The 22,515-nt window shown below is 26.2% G+C and overlaps 2 protein-coding genes, 2 long non-coding RNA genes and 1 other non-coding gene across 6 annotated transcripts; 2 read left to right on the forward strand and 3 right to left on the reverse strand.

Moving 5' to 3' along the window:
* The first annotated feature begins 8,098 nt into the window (after positions 1-8,098).
* Positions 8,099-9,746, forward strand: LOC112794177 (uncharacterized). The gene is made up of 2 exons (XR_003198749.3): positions 8,099-8,790; positions 9,203-9,746. It is a non-coding gene; the product is annotated as an uncharacterized lncRNA (long non-coding RNA).
* Positions 9,747-11,868: 2,122 nt separating this feature from the next.
* Positions 11,869-11,942, reverse strand: TRNAN-GUU (transfer RNA asparagine (anticodon GUU)). The gene has a single exon. It is a non-coding gene; the product is annotated as a tRNA-Asn (tRNA).
* A 2,510-nt stretch (positions 11,943-14,452) lies between these two features.
* Positions 14,453-15,218, forward strand: LOC140184284 (uncharacterized). The gene is made up of 2 exons (XR_011880708.1): positions 14,453-14,736; positions 14,822-15,218. It is a non-coding gene; the product is annotated as an uncharacterized lncRNA (long non-coding RNA).
* Positions 15,219-17,490: 2,272 nt separating this feature from the next.
* On the reverse strand, positions 17,491-19,025 carry LOC112796057 (heavy metal-associated isoprenylated plant protein 47). Of its 2 annotated transcripts, XM_025838311.3 has the most exons (3): positions 18,886-19,025; positions 18,733-18,811; positions 17,491-17,847 (listed from the first exon to the last, which is right to left on the reverse strand). In XM_025838311.3, exons 1-3 carry the CDS (start codon positions 18,889-18,891, stop codon positions 17,699-17,701), a joined length of 234 nt encoding a protein of 77 aa, XP_025694096.1. In that variant the 5' UTR covers positions 18,892-19,025; the 3' UTR covers positions 17,491-17,698. The 2 variants fall into 2 exon arrangements, with proteins under 2 accessions (XP_025694096.1, XP_025694095.1); XM_025838310.2 differs by lacking the exon at positions 18,886-19,025 and having other exon boundaries at positions 18,733-18,817.
* Positions 19,026-20,291: 1,266 nt separating this feature from the next.
* Positions 20,292-21,843, reverse strand: LOC112796055 (heavy metal-associated isoprenylated plant protein 47). Its single transcript, XM_025838309.3, has 3 exons — positions 21,690-21,843; positions 21,522-21,600; positions 20,292-20,626 (listed from the first exon to the last, which is right to left on the reverse strand). Exons 1-3 carry the CDS (start codon positions 21,693-21,695, stop codon positions 20,478-20,480), a joined length of 234 nt encoding a protein of 77 aa, XP_025694094.1. The 5' UTR covers positions 21,696-21,843; the 3' UTR covers positions 20,292-20,477.
* Between the last annotated feature and the right edge of the window lie 672 nt (positions 21,844-22,515).

Below are 22,515 nucleotides of genomic sequence, written 5' to 3' on the forward strand. Positions count from 1 at the left end.
CCTCCCAAGTCTCGCTATAGACAAAAATGTCATTGAAGAAAATAACAACAAACTTTTGTAAGTAAGGCTGAAAAACCTTATTCATAGTAGCCTGAAAGGTCGAAGGGGCATTAGTGAGACCGAAGGGATAACTACAAACTCATAATGCCCTTGCTGAGTGCAGAAAGCTGTCATGTGAACCGAATTCTCATTCATTCGGATTTGATGGTAACCATATCTCAAATCAATCTTAGCAGTATTCCGTACCAAAGAGTTCATGAAACATCTCATCAATGGTTGGAATGGAAAACTTATCCCGAATTGTAATAGCGTTTAATGCTCTATAATCAACACAAAATCTCCAGCTCCTGTCCTTCTTCTTAACTAGTAAAATAGGGCTGAAAAACGCACTCTGACTCTCTCGGATTACCCATTATTCGAGCATCTATGTCACCAAACATTTAATTTCCTCCTTGTGAAAATGACGATACTGATAAGGTCGAATACACACCAATTGTGACCCCCGCATTAAAGTAATAGCAGGGTCTATGTCTCAGTTGGGTGGCAGCTGGGTTGGTTCGTCAAAAACTCCTCCAAACTCCTCTAAAATTTGTTATCGTTTTGGTTGCACTAGAGTGTCTCCTGCTTTGTCCTCCGTTACCACCTTAAGATGGTAAAGCGTGGTGACAACCTCCGATGAAAGCATCTTTTGAAAATTTTGTTACTCATAGTGTCAGCTTGAAGCAACCGTTCACCTTGTAGCTTTACTGCCACGTTATACACCACAAATTCCATAGTAAGCAATCCATAATGTGTGGTGAGATAGCCTAGGTACATCAGTCACTGAACTCCAAGAACTATATCTGTCCCTTGGAGATCCAACACAAAAGTATTAATGAAGAATTAGTATCCTTGCATTACCAAGGGAATATTCTCGCAATACGCCTTACAACCACTCACATCTCCATTGCCTACTAGAACTTGGAGTGGCGTGGTCTACTGAATCGGAAAGTAGAATCTCTCTGCCACACTTACTTTCACGAAATTATGGGAACTTTCCCTATCAACCAACACCATAATAGGCTGCCCATTATACATGCCCTTCACGCAAAAGATAGTGGGCTGGTATTGACTTACCATGGCATTGAAACTAATTTCCGATTGCACAGTATCCACTACACTCGACGCCTCCGCTCCCGGGGTTTGAATCAATTCAGGTTCTGGTTCTTTTGGGATCTCGTGCATTTCTTCTTCTCTGATCAACAAGTAATAAGAAGTTTTATATTTATGTCATGGTTGCGGAATTTATAACCTACAAACTAACCGGCAACTGCACCAGGTCGTACCAAATAGTACCTCAAGTGAATGAAGGTCGATCCCACGAGAATTGATCGATCAAGCAACAATGATTAAGTGGTTTACTTAGTTAGACAAGTAGAAAATGGTGTTTTGAGAGTTCAAAAGCATAAACAGTAAATTCAGAATATCAGAAAACAAGTAATAAATTGATGTGAATAATATATGGAGAAAATAGTTAAGGTTTTAGAGTTATCTATTTTCTAGATTGACTTTTCTTAGTAACTATTTTAATCATGTAAGAATTGATTTATGGCAAACTATGTGTGACTAAACCCTAATTCGTTAGACCTTTTTAGTCTCCTCTAAAATCCATCAACCGCCAATTTCTTGGTCACTTAATTCCAATTAGAGGGTGAAGTTCAATTCTAGTTATATGCTACAAAAATCCTAATTAACCAAATATAAGAGGATTATATGTCACGTGTCCCGTTAAGTCCAGATAATTAGAAATTTAGGAGAAATTGTTTTCAAACTGTTGTTCAAGTAAAGAACTTTTTCAAGTTATACAAGAACTCAATTAGAACAAGGGTCATACTTCCGTTCCACCCAAATTCATAAAATAAAGAACGAAAACAATTCTTGAATTATAAATCAGTACATGAATTAAAATAGAAAAATAATAGTATCAATCCATACAATAGACATAGCTCATAACCTTAACAGTGGAGGTTTAGTTGCTCATGGTTCAGAGAGAAAACTAGGATTCGTAAAAACTGTAAATTGCAGAATGAAGTCGAAGAGAAGAGAGAAGAGCCCGAAGGAGTTATTTTTTTCCCTTTTATATCTACTCCTAATTAATGTAAAATATATTTTCTCAAAATTAAATAATATCTTTTCCTATTTATAAAAGAATTAAAGTTTAATCAAAATAAAAAATGATCTTCGCAAGCCTTCAAGTGGAGCGTGGGGACCATGTGATTCATTCAGGTGCACGCTGAACTTGAAAATTCTCAAGTTCGGCGTGGATGAGGCAGTGGCTTCTTCATTGGTTTCTCTTTGAGTTCACGCTGAACTTGAACATTCCAAGTTCAGCGTGGGGTGATATGCGTGACATTCCTTTGGTGCGTTGGACTCCACGCTGAACTTGAAAATTCCCAAGTTCAGCGTGGAGGAAGCCAAATTGGATTTCCTTGGAGGTGTTGATGCTGGCGCTCAACTTGAATAATTTCAAGTTCAGCGTGGAGTGGACAGCATCAATTCTTCATTCTGTCCATTCTCTAGCCTTGGCTTAAATTCCGTGAAATTCATCCAAAATACTATCTGAAATAAACAGAATTGCACACAACTCAAAGTAGCATTCATAGTGACTAAAATGTATTAAATTTTGATTAAACTTAACAATTCAAGTACAAATTCACAAGAAAAAGATAGAGATGCTCACGCATCAGTTACCGTTTCTCCTCACAATAGTGACAGAGGCCCTTGTCTCTCTTCATCTTAATTTCAGCAGCTGACAAGTAATACATTCAGAAAGGACTCCCAAATATATGCAATGTTATTATTGAGCCCAACGATACCAAGTATAAACAATTCCAAACAAATAGAAGGAAATAATTCTAAATCTCATCTCCACATGTACAACAAACTATTCAAAATACTCTTTCACTTTAAAAATCCAATCATCCACATTAATTACTATCACCATAAAAACGGGTAAATCAACTTTTGTACCTCTAGGTTGGTAGAATTGTTGTTGGTGTCGAGGGTATAAAGAGCCTTCATCACAGATCATCGGGGCTACCTGCTTTACCTTAAGTGCATCAGAAAACATGCTTCGGATTTCTCTCATCAATCCCTCCAGTCCATCCATGCACGATCCTGTCGTGGAGACGTGACTTGCAACCTCCACATGATTTCGTTGTAAAGCAACAATTTTTTGCTGTCAGAGTTCATCAGAAGTCATATTTCCTCTCAATAGAAGCACTAATGATAGAACAACATAATAACTAATGCATGATAGTATAGAATGTAATGAGCAAGATTGTAGAAGAAGAAAAATTGAATAGTTTATTATTACTAAAAGGAAATAGATGAAATAGAAATCTTGAAAGCTAATTCCTTTTACGAGTCAGAGATGAATTCCTCAAGAACAATCTAATTAACAACACATTTCTTAGGTAACATTATTAATTTTTCTCTTCTATAAAACTCTTCTAACTAATTTTCTAGCTCACCTTTAAAAATTAATTTCCTGTTTCATACCTTTCATTTACTAACAAAGTCTTTCATTTAAGATAGGATGTTTCCGTTCTCATTGATTTAGACTCTGCTGTTTGCACTGATCCAATTTCATAAACTGACCCAAATTCTTTTATTATAACCTAATCAACTACTGGACTGCTTATTGTTGAACTATCATTATAACTAATCACCTAAACGACTCTTTGACCTTTTCAACCTTTAACTCCTTTACAATATTGTGATGATTTAGATGTAGATTTAATATATTTTTTTCTGCCATTTGTAAATATCATTGTACTATGTTTATGAATGAAAATGGTTAGTGTATAACTGTATATATATATACACACACGATAATAATGGTCCCAATCAATAACCTTTCGGTTGTACTCTAGGTATGAACTGTTATGTTATCTGTTCATATTTATCTATTAACAATTTAATCACAAGTTTAATTGATTAATCCAATTTAACAAAAGGGGAGATTTGCCGGTCCAATCAACCATGTGGTGGATAGTAATTAATTCCTTTCACAACACAAAACAACAAACCAATGGATTAGTGGTCCCAATAATTTTTTCTTTTTAATTTTAATAACCAGGCCTCGTTCATCCTTGCACTAACACAACCGAAGATGGTTAATAAATTCAATAAAAAAGACTTAGACCATCTCCAGTAGGGAACTCATCTCAGTTCCTATTTATAGCCCACTGTTATAAAAAGTAACTTCACATCAGTTTTTGCATCATAAACGATAAATAGGAACTCAAAGCATCTTTCTCTTCTCCATTAGGAGGAACTAACTTTAGTCCCTATTGTGGTCCCACTTAATTAATTAATTAAAATACTTAAAATTAATATAATTGATTTTTTTAATAATATTATTTAAATTTATAAATTTAAAAATAATTCACTATTAAAAGATATTAATATTAAATAAATTCATATATAACAATAATACACAATATATAATTCGGGATTACACTAATTTATAATTTTGTGTTTACAACTGCTAATTTTAATAATATCGTTAGCATTTTAAATTTTAAAAATAAAAATAACTAACTCAACTAAGAATTATTTTGTAAGGTGTAAAAATTAAATTTACTTTTTAATGTAAGTAAATTTAATTAATTATAATTTAATATAATAATATAAATAATATTCAATATTAATTATAAAATAAACAATTAATATAAATCATTAATTAAATAAAAATTTAATTATTTAATTTAATTAATTATTATTTAAATAATTAATATAAATTATTAATTAAATAAAAATATGATTATTTAATATAATTTTTATTATAATTATTACTAATTTAATTATTATTTTATTATTTAATATAATTATTTAATTATTTCAGATTTTATATTATTATTGTTTTAAAATAACTTGCCAAATGGTAAATTATTATTAGTTAATTTGAGTTTCTGTTTAGAGGGACTCCCTCACCTTGAGACCCGTGCAGGAACTCATTTCTTCTTTCCTCCAATGGTTAGAGTTCCTATGTGTCAGAAAAAAATAAAAAAAGAACTCACCATTGTAGGTGCTCTTAGACCATCTCTAGTAGGGAACTCATCTCAGTCCCTATTTATGGCCCACTTGTCATAAAAAGTGACTCCACATCAGATTTTGCGTCATAACCAATAAATAGGAACTCAATGAATCTCTCTCTTCTCCATTAGAAGGAACTAACTTTAATCCCTATTATGGTCCCACCTAATTAATTAATTAAGTAATTAAAATTAATATAATTATTATTATTTTTTAATAATATTATTTAAATTTATAAAAAATAATTCAATATTATAAAATATTAAAATAAATAACTTAAATTTGATTAGTATTTTAAATTTTATAAATAAAAATAAATAATCAAACTAAAAATTATTTTATAATATATAAAAATTAAATTTATTTTTTATGTAAAATAAATTTAATTAATTATGATTTAATATAACAATATAAATAATATTTGATATTGATTTAAAATAATTTTTTTCATTAATTATAATTTAATATAACTAATTATTAAATAATTAATATAAATAATTAATTAAATAAATATATAAGTATTTAATATATATTTAATATATTTTTTATTTTTTTTATTAACTTACCACATGGCATGATTTTATTGGTTGTTGCAAGTCCCTGCTTAGAGGGACTCTCAACCTTGATCCCCGTGAAGAGCCTTCTTTTCCTTTTCACTCTAATGGTAATTGAGTCCCCATATGTCAGAAGAGGAACTCTATTTCTTAGCATTGGAGTTGCTCTTAGAGTCTGACTGATTTTACTTTTATTTTCATTTTTGTTTTCAATATTTTTATTTTTAAGATACTGTGATAAAAAAAGTTGACAACATAACAGTGAAAACATTTTTTTTATATATTTGTCAACATTTTTCAGTTTTTTCCATAAAGTACCAAAAACAAAAAATACTGAAAATAAAAACAAAAATTAATTAAGTTATTAAATTTCACAAAAATTCAATTTTGACTTTTACTCTCAATATTAAGAATTATTTTAATAAATACTCAAAAAACATTAAGATATGTCTCTAGACAGAGACTAAATTTACTTAAACTTTTGGTATTTACTATTTAGTAGCAACTAAAATTTCAAAAAGTCTTTGCATGTTATCCTTGGGGCCACAGTAAAATGAGTCAAATTCAACAATGTCATTTCCGTGTGGACAGCTACACATATTTGTTTTATTTTTATTTATTTATTTATTTATTTTTTACTTTCCATGCATCTAGCCTCTAGGGATCATAAGACCAAGTCATTTCCACTTAATTATTTAATTAATATTAAAAATATAATTATTTATATTATCTTCTTTATCAATTTAAATTTTTAGAATGAATAATTTTATAACATAATATAATATCAGACTTCTATGTTTGAAAAATTTAAAAGACTAAAAAAGTTCGAATATTGGTAAACTTTATAAATAAAAGAAATAGCACAAGACAATTTAACTTTTGAAATAAGTAATTTCCTAACAATTACTATATTAATTAAGTATTATGCATGATTATTAGCTCATAATTATAAATATATATGCATAGCAAGAGGCTGCTTCAATTCAAAGTTGAGAGTAACAATAATGCAAAGTTTCATCACAGCTAATATATAATGATGAAAGTTTCAAAGCTTGGAGTTATTAATAGCAAAATTTGTAATATAATACATGCATGAAATTATATATTATATATTTTATAAAAGTATATAAAAGTTTGATAATGCTATTTTTTTATAAATTTTGTATAAATAAAAAATACAAAAAATAATATATAGAATGATATCATCAAAATTAATTATATATATCTTGTGGAGACATACATTATTTTGGTTAGAAAGAAGAACAGAAATAAAAGCCATATATAGTAGTCTCTCACATCAAACTACAGTCGTTTATATTATTATATGATCAGTAATATAGTTAAAGGAATTACGGAACGTAGGTAGAGCTAGTTAAATTCAACATTGATGGACACTGCACAAAATTTTTTAACACATTCAATGTTTGATGTTGATGGAGTGAGTATAGTATTCATGAATAATGCGATATATATGTTTAATACTTTAATTCAAATTAAATTTTGTCCATACTTGGATCTACCTTTGAGCTTTTTCTTTGTAGAAACCATCAAACTCAGCCAATGCCACATTGCAACTCTGGCCTTGTCTTATTCACTGTTCTTCGCCTCATCTTATATATATTTGAATATCACACAACATAACTCATTCACCCCTTTAATTAATTAATTAATTAATATAATAGTTTTTGCTAATAAGATAGCTAGGGTTATATATATTATAACCAATGGAATCACACAATGCATTAAAGCATGCCTACAATATGGGTGTGCCAAAACAAAAGGAGTTTCAACTTTCAATAAAGAAAAGTTTATAAATACATTCAAAAAATAAATAAATTTTATATCTCTTTCATAAAAGTTTTTTCAATTAACAGCGGAGCCAGTTTTACAAACAAAACCCTAAAGAGAAGTACCAAGTCTATTATAAATGCCGTAGTTACTCAAGATGATAATTTCATTCATCAAGTACTAAAAATGATGTTATTGGTTGAATAAAACCATCAATTACATCGTACATTGTGTAGCTTCACAACCAATTATAATAAATAAAATTTTTGAACATTTTACTTTATAATATATAAAATAAATATATTAAAAATCTATCTATTAAAATTAAAATTTTCTATAACAATTTTTTCTTAGTGACCTTAACATATATTTTTTAGTACACGTATTAGTTAAAAAAAACACACACACACAAATATATATATATATATATATATATATATATATATATTATGATGAAAAATCAGGTACAGTCGATTTCACATGAAATTGATGGTTAAAAATTTAATTAAATCAGTCAAATCATTTACATAAAGTTAATTACACCTGAATTTCTAGTCGGATCACCACATAGAGTATTTGTACATTTAAGTTGATAAAAGTGTAAAGAGAAAAAGTTGGAAAATGTGATGGGAAATTTGAAACGAGGAATTTGTTTGTTGGGGGGGTCACATTTTCCAAGGGAAGAAAATCCAAAATGGGGTACCTGCAAAACCCAGGGAAGGCTTTGGCACTTTGTGATGGAACCATTTTGGCTTTACAAATCAATTATCAAACCCTTTCTCTCTTTGGCTGCCGCCTTTGCAACTTGGTCCCCAATGTCTTCCTTCTCTTTTTCTCCTTTTCATGGATTTTCTATTCTCTCTCTCTCTCTCTCTTCACTCCTTTCTCCTTCAACTTCTCTCTTTATATACCATCTTCCACACCCCTCTTTCATTCTACACAACTACCAATTTCATCAAGAAAAAAATTTATTTGAGATATATCATCAAGTTGTTCTATCTATCTATTCATATGCTCCATCTATTTGTCTTGTGTGTGTTGTTTTGATGGTGCAAATTGTGGTGAAGATATTGTGATTCATAAAAAATTGAAATCGCTGAAATATTCGAATTATGCGCCTGCCTGGCTCCCTGAATGCCATGTAAGTTAGTTTGTTAAGAAAAGATTAACAAACGTCTTATATGGCATGAAGGGAGTCACGCAGGCTGTGCATTTCTCGAAACATAGATACATGTCTTAGCTTCTGCATATCCAACATCTTCAATACTCGTAGTTTTCTATTATGTTTTTGAGATTCATTCCAGCTTTCTATGTATATATGCAGAGTTTAATTCATCATGCACGTACAATCACATCTAAACATACATAGGTAAAAATTATTATTATTGCCTTTAACTCTATGGCCTTCTTGCACTATTTCAAACATGTCTTAAAGAATATGTAAAGGTAAAGAATATTGTATTGTGTATTTTTTTATTTAAAAATTATAAAAATAAAACTAAAATATATAAATTAAAATTATAACTGAATTTATATATTTTGTTAGATTAAATTTATGTATTAATATAATATTTTTTAATTGTTATCATGACTAAAGTGAAAAAATAGTTTAATATGTCTTAAAAGAATATATCTTATTTATTTAATTTTGGTTTAATTTTCCTTTTAATAAAATAGAATTTCCATATTTTAAATTTTTTTTCTTCCTTTAATCTTTATTTAGTATATTATTAAAAGCATTCACCTTTTAAGTCAATTGTTTTGATCATGATCCTTTGCAGTTGTAACAAAAAAAAAAAAAGGTTGGCCAAAGAAGACAATGGGATATGAGGAAATTGCAGTGCAGCTTCTATATAGCCCTATGTAGGTCCTATGAAGAGGAACAATATATTTATATATATTACGTGTTTACCAATCCATAATTTTTTGTTATTATTAGTATAAATTTAAAATTAATTTTTTTGTTATTTTTCTAGATAATAAATAAAATTAAGAAGATAAAGATGTAAATATAAACAAGTTAATTAATTAGTTACAGCAGTTAATAACTAGGTATTGTGCAGAATGTGAGTGCAGGATTTTTTTTTTCTGAAAATAAACCTTTTTTTTTAATTTGATTTAGAAACACCAAAAAATGGTTACAAAACTTCAATTTTCGCTGCCATTATAAAAAGGGATAGAGGTATAGATATATGGTAAGAGAATTCGAGTATTAATATATGTATGTATATGTGTATGGAATGTATGCTACCGAGAAAGATATAATCCAGTCATTTTTGCTGTAGCCACAATCTTTTTGTTATGAGATTATTATTATTATTATTATTATTATTATTATTATTATTATTATTATTATTATTATTATTATTATTATTATTATTATTATTGACGTGTACATTATTTAAACCATTTTCTAGAAGACTCTTGTCCGGCCTTGACTCTGGTAGACTTGTGTAGCCAAGTTTGACACGCCTAGATAGTGACCCATATGCACCCCAGGAAACATATGAATTAATAATTAATGATAAGTAACAAAACAAACTCAGCGTAATAATTAACTAATTATTATTCTATAAAATAAAAAATGAAACCAAAGGCTATCTAAGAGATGAAAATACTAAGTACTCGCTAGTCACATATTTAAAATAAGCCTAATTATTTTATGTGTATTAAATATGCTATTTTTTTATAAATTATCAAATTTTATTAAATAAAAATTAAAAAAATAATATAAAAAAAGTATTAATAGACTTTATAAATATAAAATATATTAATATATATATATTTTAATACAGAATATTTTAAAAATAATAAATATAATTTTTTATTTTAAAATAATAAATGTAAAACATATAAATACACTTAAAATATTTTTTATTTATTAAGATTAATTATTATACAGTATTATTTGTAATAATATAAAATAATTAAAATATTTTATATTATTTGAAAATAATTAAATTATTTTATATTACTTAAAAATAATTAAATTATTCATTAAAAATAAAAAAATTATAATAGTTAATTTTATTAAAAGTATATTATTATTATATAACATAATTTTTTATTCAAATATTTGTAAACAAATATTTTATTCAAAATATTACATATAATATTATTTTAATCAAATTAACTATTATATAATAATATATTTTCTAATGTGTTGGAGAATTTTAAAGCAAAAGAAAAAAGGCACAGGTCATTTTTTGAACGAATTATGCTAAATTATTTTACCACACTATAATTTTATATACCTTTAAAATCATACAAAAAACTTAATTAGTATATATATATATATATATAGTAGCAACAGGCCAACAGCAACAACAACAATAATATTTGGCTCCTTCAAAGTTTATAATAGTCTATTTTATTCTATTTGTTCCACTCTTTTGTAATAATGGACATCACCACCACAAAGTTGTTAGAAAAAGAAAATCTATATACTTTGATATTAATAAATGTTTTAAAATATTATATATAACATATAAAAATATTGATTTTTTTATTTTTTATACTTTAAAACAAACATTTTTAAATTTTTTATTTACATTCTTAAAAAAAATAAACAACATTATTTTTTAAATATTATATACACTTACTATTAGAAATTTATATATATACATTAATTTATGATTTTTATAGGTCCATGTGCAATAATTTTATGTCTTTATTAGATTCCATTTATAACAAATAAAAAAAATAAGTGAACATATTTTTAATTATATAAAAATATTAATTATAATTATATAATTTTTATGTCACTCTATAAATTTTATTTATTATGTAAAAATTTTTTTTATCCTTATTTAAAAAAGTGAAAATAATGTTTTTTTATTTTTATTTTTAAGAGTATGAATAAAGAAATTTTAAAACGTTTGCCGAAAAGTGTGAAAAAATAAAAAAATTAATATTTTTATATATTATGTATAATATTTTAAATAAAATACATGTTTATAAGTATTGGTTAAAACAATTGTATTATACAATAATGTATTTTTAACAAAATTAACTATGCAATATTTTTAATTTTTTTATGAATAATTTAGTTATTTTATATTATGTAATTACAAATAATACTGTATAATAATTAATCTTAATAAATAAAAAATATTTTTATATGTATTTCTATATTTTATATTTATTTATTTTAAAATAAAAAATTACATTTGTTATTTTTAAAATATTTTATATTAAAATATTTATATATATTAATATATTTTACATTTATAAAATCTATTAATATTTTTCTTTTATAACATCTTTTGAATTTTATTTAACGAAATGTAATGTACACAAATAATGAGACTCATTTTAGACATATCCAGAATATAATAATGATGTAACATAGGGTGTGGAAAATGCCATGATCATATCATTATTAGTAGAACTTATTACTTAAATAGTTAAATGTTATAATTTATAAATAATAAAATCATTGAAAAAACGCTAGAAGGAGGGCTTGAACCTCCGACCTTGTGGTTAACAGCCACACACTCTAACCAACTGAGCTATTCCAGCTTGTGAAATGTGTCTCTAAAATAATTTAATTAAATGATAACATGTTTCTATATCATACCATTCGACAAACAATGCGATTTGTCTAAGCAACTAAGACCATGCATATTCTATATCACTTTGTATTCTCTATTTCTTGTTTTTTTCTATTTTAAATTAGAAATTTAAAGAATAAACTATAAAACTTCATCTTCTAGTAGTAACTAACATGCCATGTGGACATACACAACAGGAAATACATGAACACATTAAGTTTAACTTTTTGTGAGACATGTATATATAATATAATATAATAAAAAGAATTTTGTAGATGAATTATAATAATATTTTAATATTTTATTAATATTTAAATATATATTAATATTTTTTATTCCTTTTTAATTATAAAAAATATTTGAGATATTTTTTGTATTGATAAATTAAAATAATATAATTTATTTTTCAACTTATTTTAAGAATATAAATCAATAATAATTAAAATTGAATACACGTTGATATATGATCATAATAAGTAATAATTACGACAATCTATTAAAGTGTGTGTATATACGTATTACGTAATCCTTAACAACGACATTACTCTAAACACAGAAGACTTGATGAGTTCTAATTTTGGTTTTATGCACAAAGACAAGCTAATAAATTAAGAATGGGAAAATCATTCTTGGTCCACGCATATCTATGAAACAAAATTTGAAACACTAAAGTAATTTGACTTGCATTGTCGTTGAGAATAAACCGCTTAAATAAATTCTTTTAAAAAATAATTTAAAATATAAAAAATTTTATTAATAGTAATTTATAAATGAATTATTTTATATTTAAATTTTTAATTATAAAATTATTTATTTTAAAGTTATAATATTTAGATAAATAACTCAAAAAATACAATTTTTTTATACAAAAGAATATATATTAAAATAACGATGATAACAAATACTATATAATACTAATGGTTAATTTTACATAACCTAATTACTAATATTACAGTCAATTAGACAATTGATTCTTTATTTACTCTTTTATCAGTTTTTTTTCCGGTGCTTCTCTAAAACTCTCTCCTCTTTTGTTGGGGTCAAGAACTTACTATAACAACTATAACAAAAATTACAAGGTATATAAAAACAAAATCACATGTAAAAAATAAATAGAATTGAAACTGAGATTTTATGCCACACACAATATTAAATACAAATTTAATAATAAAATAGAATGGTAGAATGATAAAAAAATATCTAGAAGAGACATATATAGCAAGTGGTTTAAATAGAACATTGTGTAAAAATGGTGATAGAAGATCAGTATTTTCAACAGATGAAACATTACGTGAAAACAGTGGTGAAAGGCTAGTACTTCTAACAGATGAAACATTGCGTAAAAATAGTGGTAGAGGGCCAATATTTATAGCAAAAACAGAAAATATTTTTCACAAAACCAAAAATAAAAGTAGCACAACGATCTTGTTTATTTTGAAGTCAAAATTTTTTTGAATAGAAATGATACACTAACTTTTAAGAAGAAAAAAAGTTATATTTTTCTATTTCTTCAAAAGTTCTAAATTAACTTGTTGGAAAACAATGGAGCATTGCCTTAGAGACTGTGAACGATTAAAGGCAATTTAGCATATGTTTGATCCTAGTATCCTTGACTCGACGACTGGTACTGCTCTTAAAGAGTGGTTTTGGAAGGCCTTGGCTGACAATGATGCGTCTTTTGGTGCAAAACTTTGGTGGGTATGAAGACATAGGTACAATGACATATTCAATGGAAATATAGGTACAATGACATAGGTACAACCCTTGGACAGACCACAAGGTTGTTGCCTTGGCCAGAATTATAGCCAAAGACTTACAAGTTTACAGAAATAGAAACAATGCCTTTAGGTCTCTCCAAAACTGCCTTTGGAAACCACTGGCAAGTAGTAATTTTAAAGTTAATTGTGATGTAAACTTGTATCTGGATTCAAATTTAGCGGGGTTCGGGTGTATTATTAGAGATTCTAAGGGAGGTTGGATCTCGAGCTGCTCTGAAAGCATTCCCCTGGTCGATTACCAGATGTGAATTATTTGCTACTTGGAGGGGGTTAGTTTTAGCTTAGAATTACGGTTTGAGGGATATTATATGTGAAACAGATTTTCTTGACATTCTGTCTATCATGCATGATCTTACAAGTGGGTGTCATTGGCTTGTTCACATTGAATGGGTATCTCGGAAAGCAAATAGAGTTGCGGATTGGATGGCTAGATATGGTGCCAAGAGTTAACTCTAATAATGTTATTTGGTCTGAGCCTTGTGTTGATCTCCAGCAAATCATCCACTCGCATATAAGATAATGTTTGCTTTGTTTCTTTGCATGTTTAGACAAAAAAATTATTGAGAAGGTAAAAGTATTTTTTAAAAATAGTACTAAACACGCGTAATATGGCTCTTAAAAAAAGCTTTTCTACTTCTAAAGTGTGGGCTCTAAATACTATTGTGTTCTCTTTTTTTTTTATAAAACAGGGGCTCCAGGCCCAAAACAAAAATAAACTAAGCTGTTCAAATTATAGCAAACATGACTTTTCTTTTATCACTATCCAGAAGACAAGAAAAGAGGGTAGAGTGATGAAATGATCAACACCCACCGGGAGATTGTGGGCGTACTTCGCCAGAACATTTGCACTAAAGTTGGTCTCTCTAAAAATGTGGCTGACACTGAAATTTTTGGGGTTGGCTTGGAGATCTTTAATGGCCCGAATAAGGGAGGTGCAACCATGGAGTGGGGGTTGAGCTATTCTGCAGCAGCTTCACTGCACAGGTAGAATCCATCTCCATCCTTACCTTCTTGAAATCCATTTCAATGGTAATCTTGAAACTTAAATATATGGCCCATAACTCTGCAGCTGTAATAGTGACTTCCCTAATATTCATCATGAATCCTGCTACAACCATGTTGTTAGAATCTTTAATTAGCCCACTACACGCATCCAAATCCCTTACTTGAAGAACTGAGCCGTCGACATTAACCTTGTACCATCCTTCGTCTGGCGGTTTTTATCCGATCAAAACAGAGCGTGAAGCTTAGAAGATGTCACAACTCTTCTCAGTAAGAGCAAGAATATCAGGATAATTTTTAGCTATTACCTTAATTTCCTGAGCAATTTGTTGGTATGGAGTGTTCTCTTGTCTAAAAATCAAGTCGTTCCTCCTTCTCTAAATTATGTTGCAGGTGGCAAGAAAAAAAGTAGGTCATAAAGTCTTACTATTAAATGGAGAGATTATGTTCAGATTTTTATATAACTTGTCTTGGAGAGTTCGGCTAAAAAAATAGTTCTGATAATTTCTATTCAAACTGTTCATCTAAATGTTTTGGGCAAAATAGCAGTCCCTAAGCACATACAGCAAATTTTCTTCGTGATCAATGCATCTCGGACAGTTTTCGTTGTCTGTAAGTCCTCTATTTTTTCTCTTAACATTAGTTAGCAAAACATTATGACATAATAATCAAGAGAATGTTCTTAACCTTTGAGAAATTCTAATTTTCCGACAAATTTTATAAATCCGAATAGGTTCATCATCTTCCACATATATAGCATTGTAGGCTGATTTGATAAAAAAAATTATCTTGCGGGTCTGGTAGCTAACAAATAGAGTCTAAACTAAAAGAGGGGTGAGACACTTTTATAGTGCGAATCAGCTCAGTAACCTCTTCTGAAACAGATCAAAAGATTTTCGCCCAATTCCAACAACCATCAATTATAACATAGCTATCCAACATATCATCTTTTATGTGCTCATCAATTTGAATAAGCATATCATCTTTTATGTGCTCATCAATTTGAATAAGAGATAGTTCACTAAAATTAGCGATTTTTGAAATCCAATAAACTATCCAAAACTTAATAATTTTTCCATCTCTTATACGCGATATTAGATTACTTCGAAATTGATTCTAAACTTTCACAATTTCTTCAAATATTAGAATAATTAATCCTATCCTTATCTTAGGAATAAAGCTGTCTCCACATCTATATATTTAAACTTCTTCACCTTCATCTATAATTGTCTTCTCTTTATAAATTAATCATAACACAACCATAATAATAAAGTAAAGATTATTACAAACGATAAAATTATGCATGAAATTTATCATTACGAATTATTTTTCAGTTTCATCGTTTTATTTTCTTCTATCAAATAATTTATTTTAGTGTCAATCTAATTAGCATGAGCTTAATTAATTATTGAAATCTAGATACTACATGTCTCGTTTTTATCCATAAATAATAAAAAAACTAAACTTTAATTTGCTTTTAGGGTATCCGCTGTCCCACTCCATTTCTATTATATATTAAAATTTAATAAATAAAATAAAATTTTAAAATTTATATTATAACCATATATATATATATATATATATATATATATATATATATATATATATATATATATATATATATATAAAAACTAACATAAGATAAATTTAAAAACATAAGAATAATATAATATCAAATAATATATTATTATTATTTATTTTTTTATATTTTTATTATATATATATATAGAAGTAGATAATTTTTAAATTTGATTTTTTATGTCAAAAATCCATGCATCAAATCAGATAATTATCCCATTTTAATTGAATTATAATGGTTCAATATATTCGTAGATTCGAATAGTGTTATTATTCTTATTTTAAAAAGATCTTTGTACAAAATTTTTCACATACGAGCAATTGAAATAATAATTTATCCTGATAGAGATTTTGGCATTCATCCATACATTCTTTCAATTCAGATGAAATAAGAGAAGATGAAGTCCAACCCGGTTTAGAATTTGTGTCTTGAAATTCAGCAATAGCATAACGAGTAATTATAATCACTCCAATTATAATCAATATTCCTAATGTATGAATTACACTTTTCTTTGCCATATATATATATACCCTCTTCTTGTTTTTTTTTTTCTTGTAATGAGAAATTTACAATAGACTTATACTTTATTTACATGGGCTTATAATAATAATAATATAATATTTATCAATATGATTATATACAATATAATAATCCAAGCACTACTCAGACATTTCTATATCTTAGTTTATGGCCCTTCTCTATAATAAACAAAAGAATAAATGTTTGGTTGTAGTGAAGCGTTGTTTTGGAACGATTTCTTATTTTAATTTAGCTAGGTTGCCTTTTGAGTTCAACAATAGTCATAATATAATAATGTTAATAAATATATTGAACATCAAAGGACATTAAATATTAAATATTAGCCGAAATAAGGGAAAAGCTACATGCCTAAAATAAAGAATATTAAAAATATAATATTTGGTATATGTAATGATGATAATAGTGATGACAAAAAATGCTCCAATTATATATATGAAAAATAAATAACATGATAAATTGGTTGTTTCCTAGTTGATGCCACACATAACAAAGTCCTCTTTTATTAACGAGTTAGGAACATTATTAACACAGACTCATTTGAGCAAGTAGCTTATATGAAATAAACTTTTTAAAAAAATATTAATTTAATTTAAATTCATAAGCTAAGACACACAAGGTAATTAACTCCATATATATAATTATTCTGCATTAATTTCCTATGAATACAAATAATAATAATAAGGAAGAGGAGGAGGAAAAAAAACCCAAAATATAATTAACTAAAGAACTTATTATGTACAAATGGAATCAATGTAATAAACTAACCCCGAGCATTATTATTATTATTATTATTTTTAATTTGCCATGTATATATGTATATGATTTTTATTTGGGTTTAAGCTCAGCAACCATGATAAGATCAGTGTGTCCAACTTTTTTCCTCATAGAGCCTGTTAATTTGGCTGCATCCACATTATCCCCAATCACCACCACTTCATCTTTTTCTTTCCCTTCTATTCCCACAAAATCCACACCTACAATAATTTATGCATTTCATCATACCATAACAGCAAATAATGTTAAATGTATATGAAAATTAATTATTAATATAAAATATATAATAAAATATAAAATATATAATAAAACATAAATTTTAGTAAGCTGATTATAGTAATTATATAAATATTGTTAAAATTAAAATTATATTTTTTTATATTTTAGTAATATTTTTTTAAAAGAATACTTTTAAAAAAATATTATTTAATAATAAAAAATATTATTTTAATTTTAGCAATACTTTTTAAAATACATAGTCACTATAATCACTATAATATAGATATACTAAAATGACCCATAATAAAAATGTTTAAGAAAAATTTTAATTAATGCTAAGAATTTTAAGAATTAAACTGAATATTATCTTGTATATATACAGATTTTTTTATTTTATTTTTTTATTGAAGATATAGAGCCTCAAATTTGCAATCTCTTAGGAGAATATAGGAAGATTATGTCATTCGAGTTATAATTTATTGGTAGATTTTTTTATTTTATTAATAAAATCATCATGAATATGTATAAATTTCGTTTAACAAATCTTATAAGCGAAAACTGCTAATTAGAAATTAAAGAATGAAAATTTTAAGTTTTCCATATATCAAAAGATTTAACTTGTCTAATAGCCATTTTTCAAGAAAAAAAAAAAAGAGGGTGAAGATTAAGGTAGATAAAATCAAAATTTTACATAAAATTAAAAGAATAAATTAAATGTGTAAAATGTAAAATTTTAACAAAATTTAAATTGTAAAATAGTTAAATTTAATAAAAATTTTATAAAATTAATTGATTTATTTAAAATTGTAATATCAAAATATGTTAAGAGTAAAATTGAGATTTTAGCTATTATGGTGAAGACTAACCGTTTGTTCCTGAAGCAACGGTGAGTGCTTTAGCCCTACACTTGTCGCACTTCATTTGCACCTTCATCACAATCTTTTGCTGCATATAAATAATTATTTAATTAGAAACCATCATGAAATTCAATTAAAAATATTAATAATGAACAAAAGTACCTTCATGTTGTTTAATTTTCAGTGTGAATATAACTCAGAGCTCAAAGGAAATTAAAATTACAACTATGTCCAAACAGAGCATAAAAATCTTAACTTCCTCTGCAAGCATTCTAGACTTATATAGAACACTCAAGAAGACATTTTAAGACTAATCTGTTTGAATGTCTTTGTCAAGTTGATGAATATGTGTGAAGGGGATTTTCCTTTTCCTTTTTTTAAATATTAATTCATTTTATTTTGTTGTGAAATTGTTGACTAGTTTTGGAAATGTTGTGCACAGCTGGAGGATAAAAATAAAAAAGAAAAGAAAATATTTTGAACTTTTTTAATTATATTTATTGACAAAGATTAGTGAGGAAGATAATCTGCCTGTATCTTTTGATTAGAATATATTAGGTATGGTCTGAGGTTTATAACATAACTTGTGGTTGTGAAAACTTGATATTTCTTTTATTAGAAGGCGACAAATAAATAGCATAAAAAAAATTCCTTTTTATATCTATTATTGCATAAAAAGCATTTAAAAATAACATTTGTTAACCAAATTCCATTTTTTTTTTGTTTTCCAATAGCATAGGTGCACAGAAATTGATTACTTCATTCTTTGTATATTTTGGACGTTTGGTTAGTGAAATTAGGTACACACGGGAGTCAAGCTAATCTTAACTGCCATGGGTATTATGGCATAATAACAAAATAAATATAGGGTTGAAATCTGAATTTCTCTTAACTATTTTCTTAAATCATAACGCATATCCTTAATGCCCTCATAGAACCTTCTAAGCAGCTTCATAACTCCCAATAAATTGGACTTGCCTTTATTAACATGGGCTGTTTAACCAACTTAAATTGATCGAGTGGCCAGCTCATTTTTATGTTTAAGTATTAGAAATTATTAGAAATTCAAATTTTATCTTGTCGCATTGAGTAATTTATTGGTCAACGGTAAACTTTTAAATGAAACTCAGATCTGTCGGACAAAAAGATATCGTGGACAAAAAAAAATCCATACATAACCCAACTTAAGTTTATTAGGTAATAGCTCGTTTCTTCTTCGCTTAAACTATTAAACAAATATTAAGAATTTGAATCTCACTTTATGTATAAATAATTAATTAATCAGTAATAAATTTTTAAATAAAATTTTAATTCGTGAAAACTTATTCTTTGATTTATCAAATTTGAAAATACTCTAAAAAAATTGTATTCATAAATGACTAATAAACTTAAGGGTTTGATTAACAAATGTGTCGGTTAAATTTTTCTTTATTTTGTATATAATAAACATTTTGGAAACATATTTTTTTTCTAGTCTTTTAGTATAAATTTTTTACATTTAACACGTAAATGATGGAAGTATTATTCAATCACAACGTAACAACACAATCATTGTTCAAATCTGTTAATTGAAATGGGAAAATTGCTCTGGATCTCTCTGCCATTAAAACTTAAATGGTAAATGCCTTAGGGGAGTACAACAAAGCATTCAATGCATGTAATAAGTTTCTACAAAAACAACTAAACAAAAATGTTTAAAAGCGAATTCTCTGGTGCCTTGAGAATTTTTGTCAAATTTGCCGAAATTTTATTAATTAACTGGATTTAACCTCTGCTAAGCTTATGATATTAGTTTGTCCAACTTTTTTCCTGAGAGAATTTGTCAACTTAACAGGATCAACCCCATCTCCAATAACTACCATGTTCTTCTTTTCGTCTCCCTCTATTCCCACAAAATCCACTCCTGCATTTAACCAACACCAAAATATTCATATTACTACTACAACAATGTCATGCATTGAAATGTTTTTATCGACTAAATTCAATTAAATTAGTCTAACATCAACAAAAATCAATTATAAATAGTATTATTTTTAATTTTATTATTTAACTTAGTTAAATTTAGTCCATAAAAAAAACTTAAATATGTAGTATTATTCTTACTGCTAACTACTAACTAATAAGTAATTACATACATTTGTTTTATTTTCTAAACATTCAATTATTCAGTTGCTCCTTGTAATTTTAACAAGTTTATAATTAATTTTTTATACTCTTTCTCTTTTAATTTGGTCCGTACAATACTTTTAATTTTATAATAAAAAAATTTTAGTGTAAAAAATGTTAAATTTAATTGAATATTTTTTATAAATTAAAAGTATTCATAATTAAAAATTTAATTAGAACTTTGATCATATATTTTTTGAGAGAAATATTTTGTTAATTTTAAAATTTTTAACATAAAAAAGACTTAATTATAAAATTTAAAGTAGTGTAAAAATTCAATTAAAAAAATATAAAAATTTAATTATAAATTTAATAAAATTATAAAAATTTACAGAATAATTAAATTTTTTTTAAACTATAAATGTGAATTTTAACTAATTAGTTACATTAAAAAATCATTGTATTCGGATACAATATATTTTCTATACAATTAATTAGTGTTTAATATATTAAATCAGGTGAAAATTCTATGTAGTTATATATTAATACAATCGAGAAATATCATATCTATCTTTTACAATTGGTTACTAATATATATTATTTAATTGAACCGACTACATGACACACGTATCTTCAAATGAGATTCTACCATTAAATTAATTAAATTAATATTTTATTTCAATTTGACTAACCGTTTGCTGAAGCAGCAACCTTGAGTGCCTTTGTTCTGCATTTCTGGCAATTCATGTGGACCTGCATCACAATCTTTTGCTACAAACACAATAAACCATATTATAAATAATAAAATAAAAGAATTTAAAATTATATATGTATATGCAAGGTTTATTATATATATTTACCTTCATTTTCTTTTATGTGAAAGCTAATACTAGGTGGTTGTTGTTACAACTTTCAAGAGTTCAGAAATTAGAACCAGTTTCAATTTGATGTATGCGATGAGAATGTAGTGAGAGTTGGGTATTTATAATATATGCAAGTGAGACATGAGTAGCTAGAGTTGATGCAAAACCGAGTAAAATTAAATAACGTGGACCCTGGATTTTAAGAAATGAAATCAATTAAAGTAATGCTAAGTCAAGTCAAGGGAAAGTACAGGGAAAATTAACGGGGATTATTAACATATAAATCAATCAAGTAGTAATAAAAGTGGTGGTACTTTAGAAAAATAAAGGTTGGGTATTTTATGAGTGAACACTTGTTAAAGATATAGAAGCAGAAGCTAAGCTTTTTTAAGGAGAAAGTAATTTTTTTTATGAGTAATTACTTAAATCAGTTCTCAATAATTTTAAAAATGAACATTTTAATTTTTTAAAAAAATTAATATATAAAAATATTTTTAAGATTTTATTTTGATAGATAAATCAATTTTTAATTTATTTTTTAACAGAATAATTATTTAGATCAGTTTTTAAAAATTTCAAAAACAAATATTTTAATCATAAAAAAATTAATACATAGATCAATTTTTAACATTTTTTTCATCAGACATAATAGTCATCTATCCCAAAAAAAGTAAAATAAAATTATTATTATTATTTACACAATAATATTGTATCATAATTTTTTGTATTTTTTAGACAATAATAATAATAAATTTATTCATTAAATTTTTATGTATGTATTTATATATATATATATATATAGTCACTCAATAATAATAATAAT

This window comes from Arachis hypogaea, chromosome 4 (assembly GCF_003086295.3).
Source record: "Arachis hypogaea cultivar Tifrunner chromosome 4, arahy.Tifrunner.gnm2.J5K5, whole genome shotgun sequence".
NCBI lineage: Eukaryota > Viridiplantae > Streptophyta > Magnoliopsida > Fabales > Fabaceae > Arachis > Arachis hypogaea.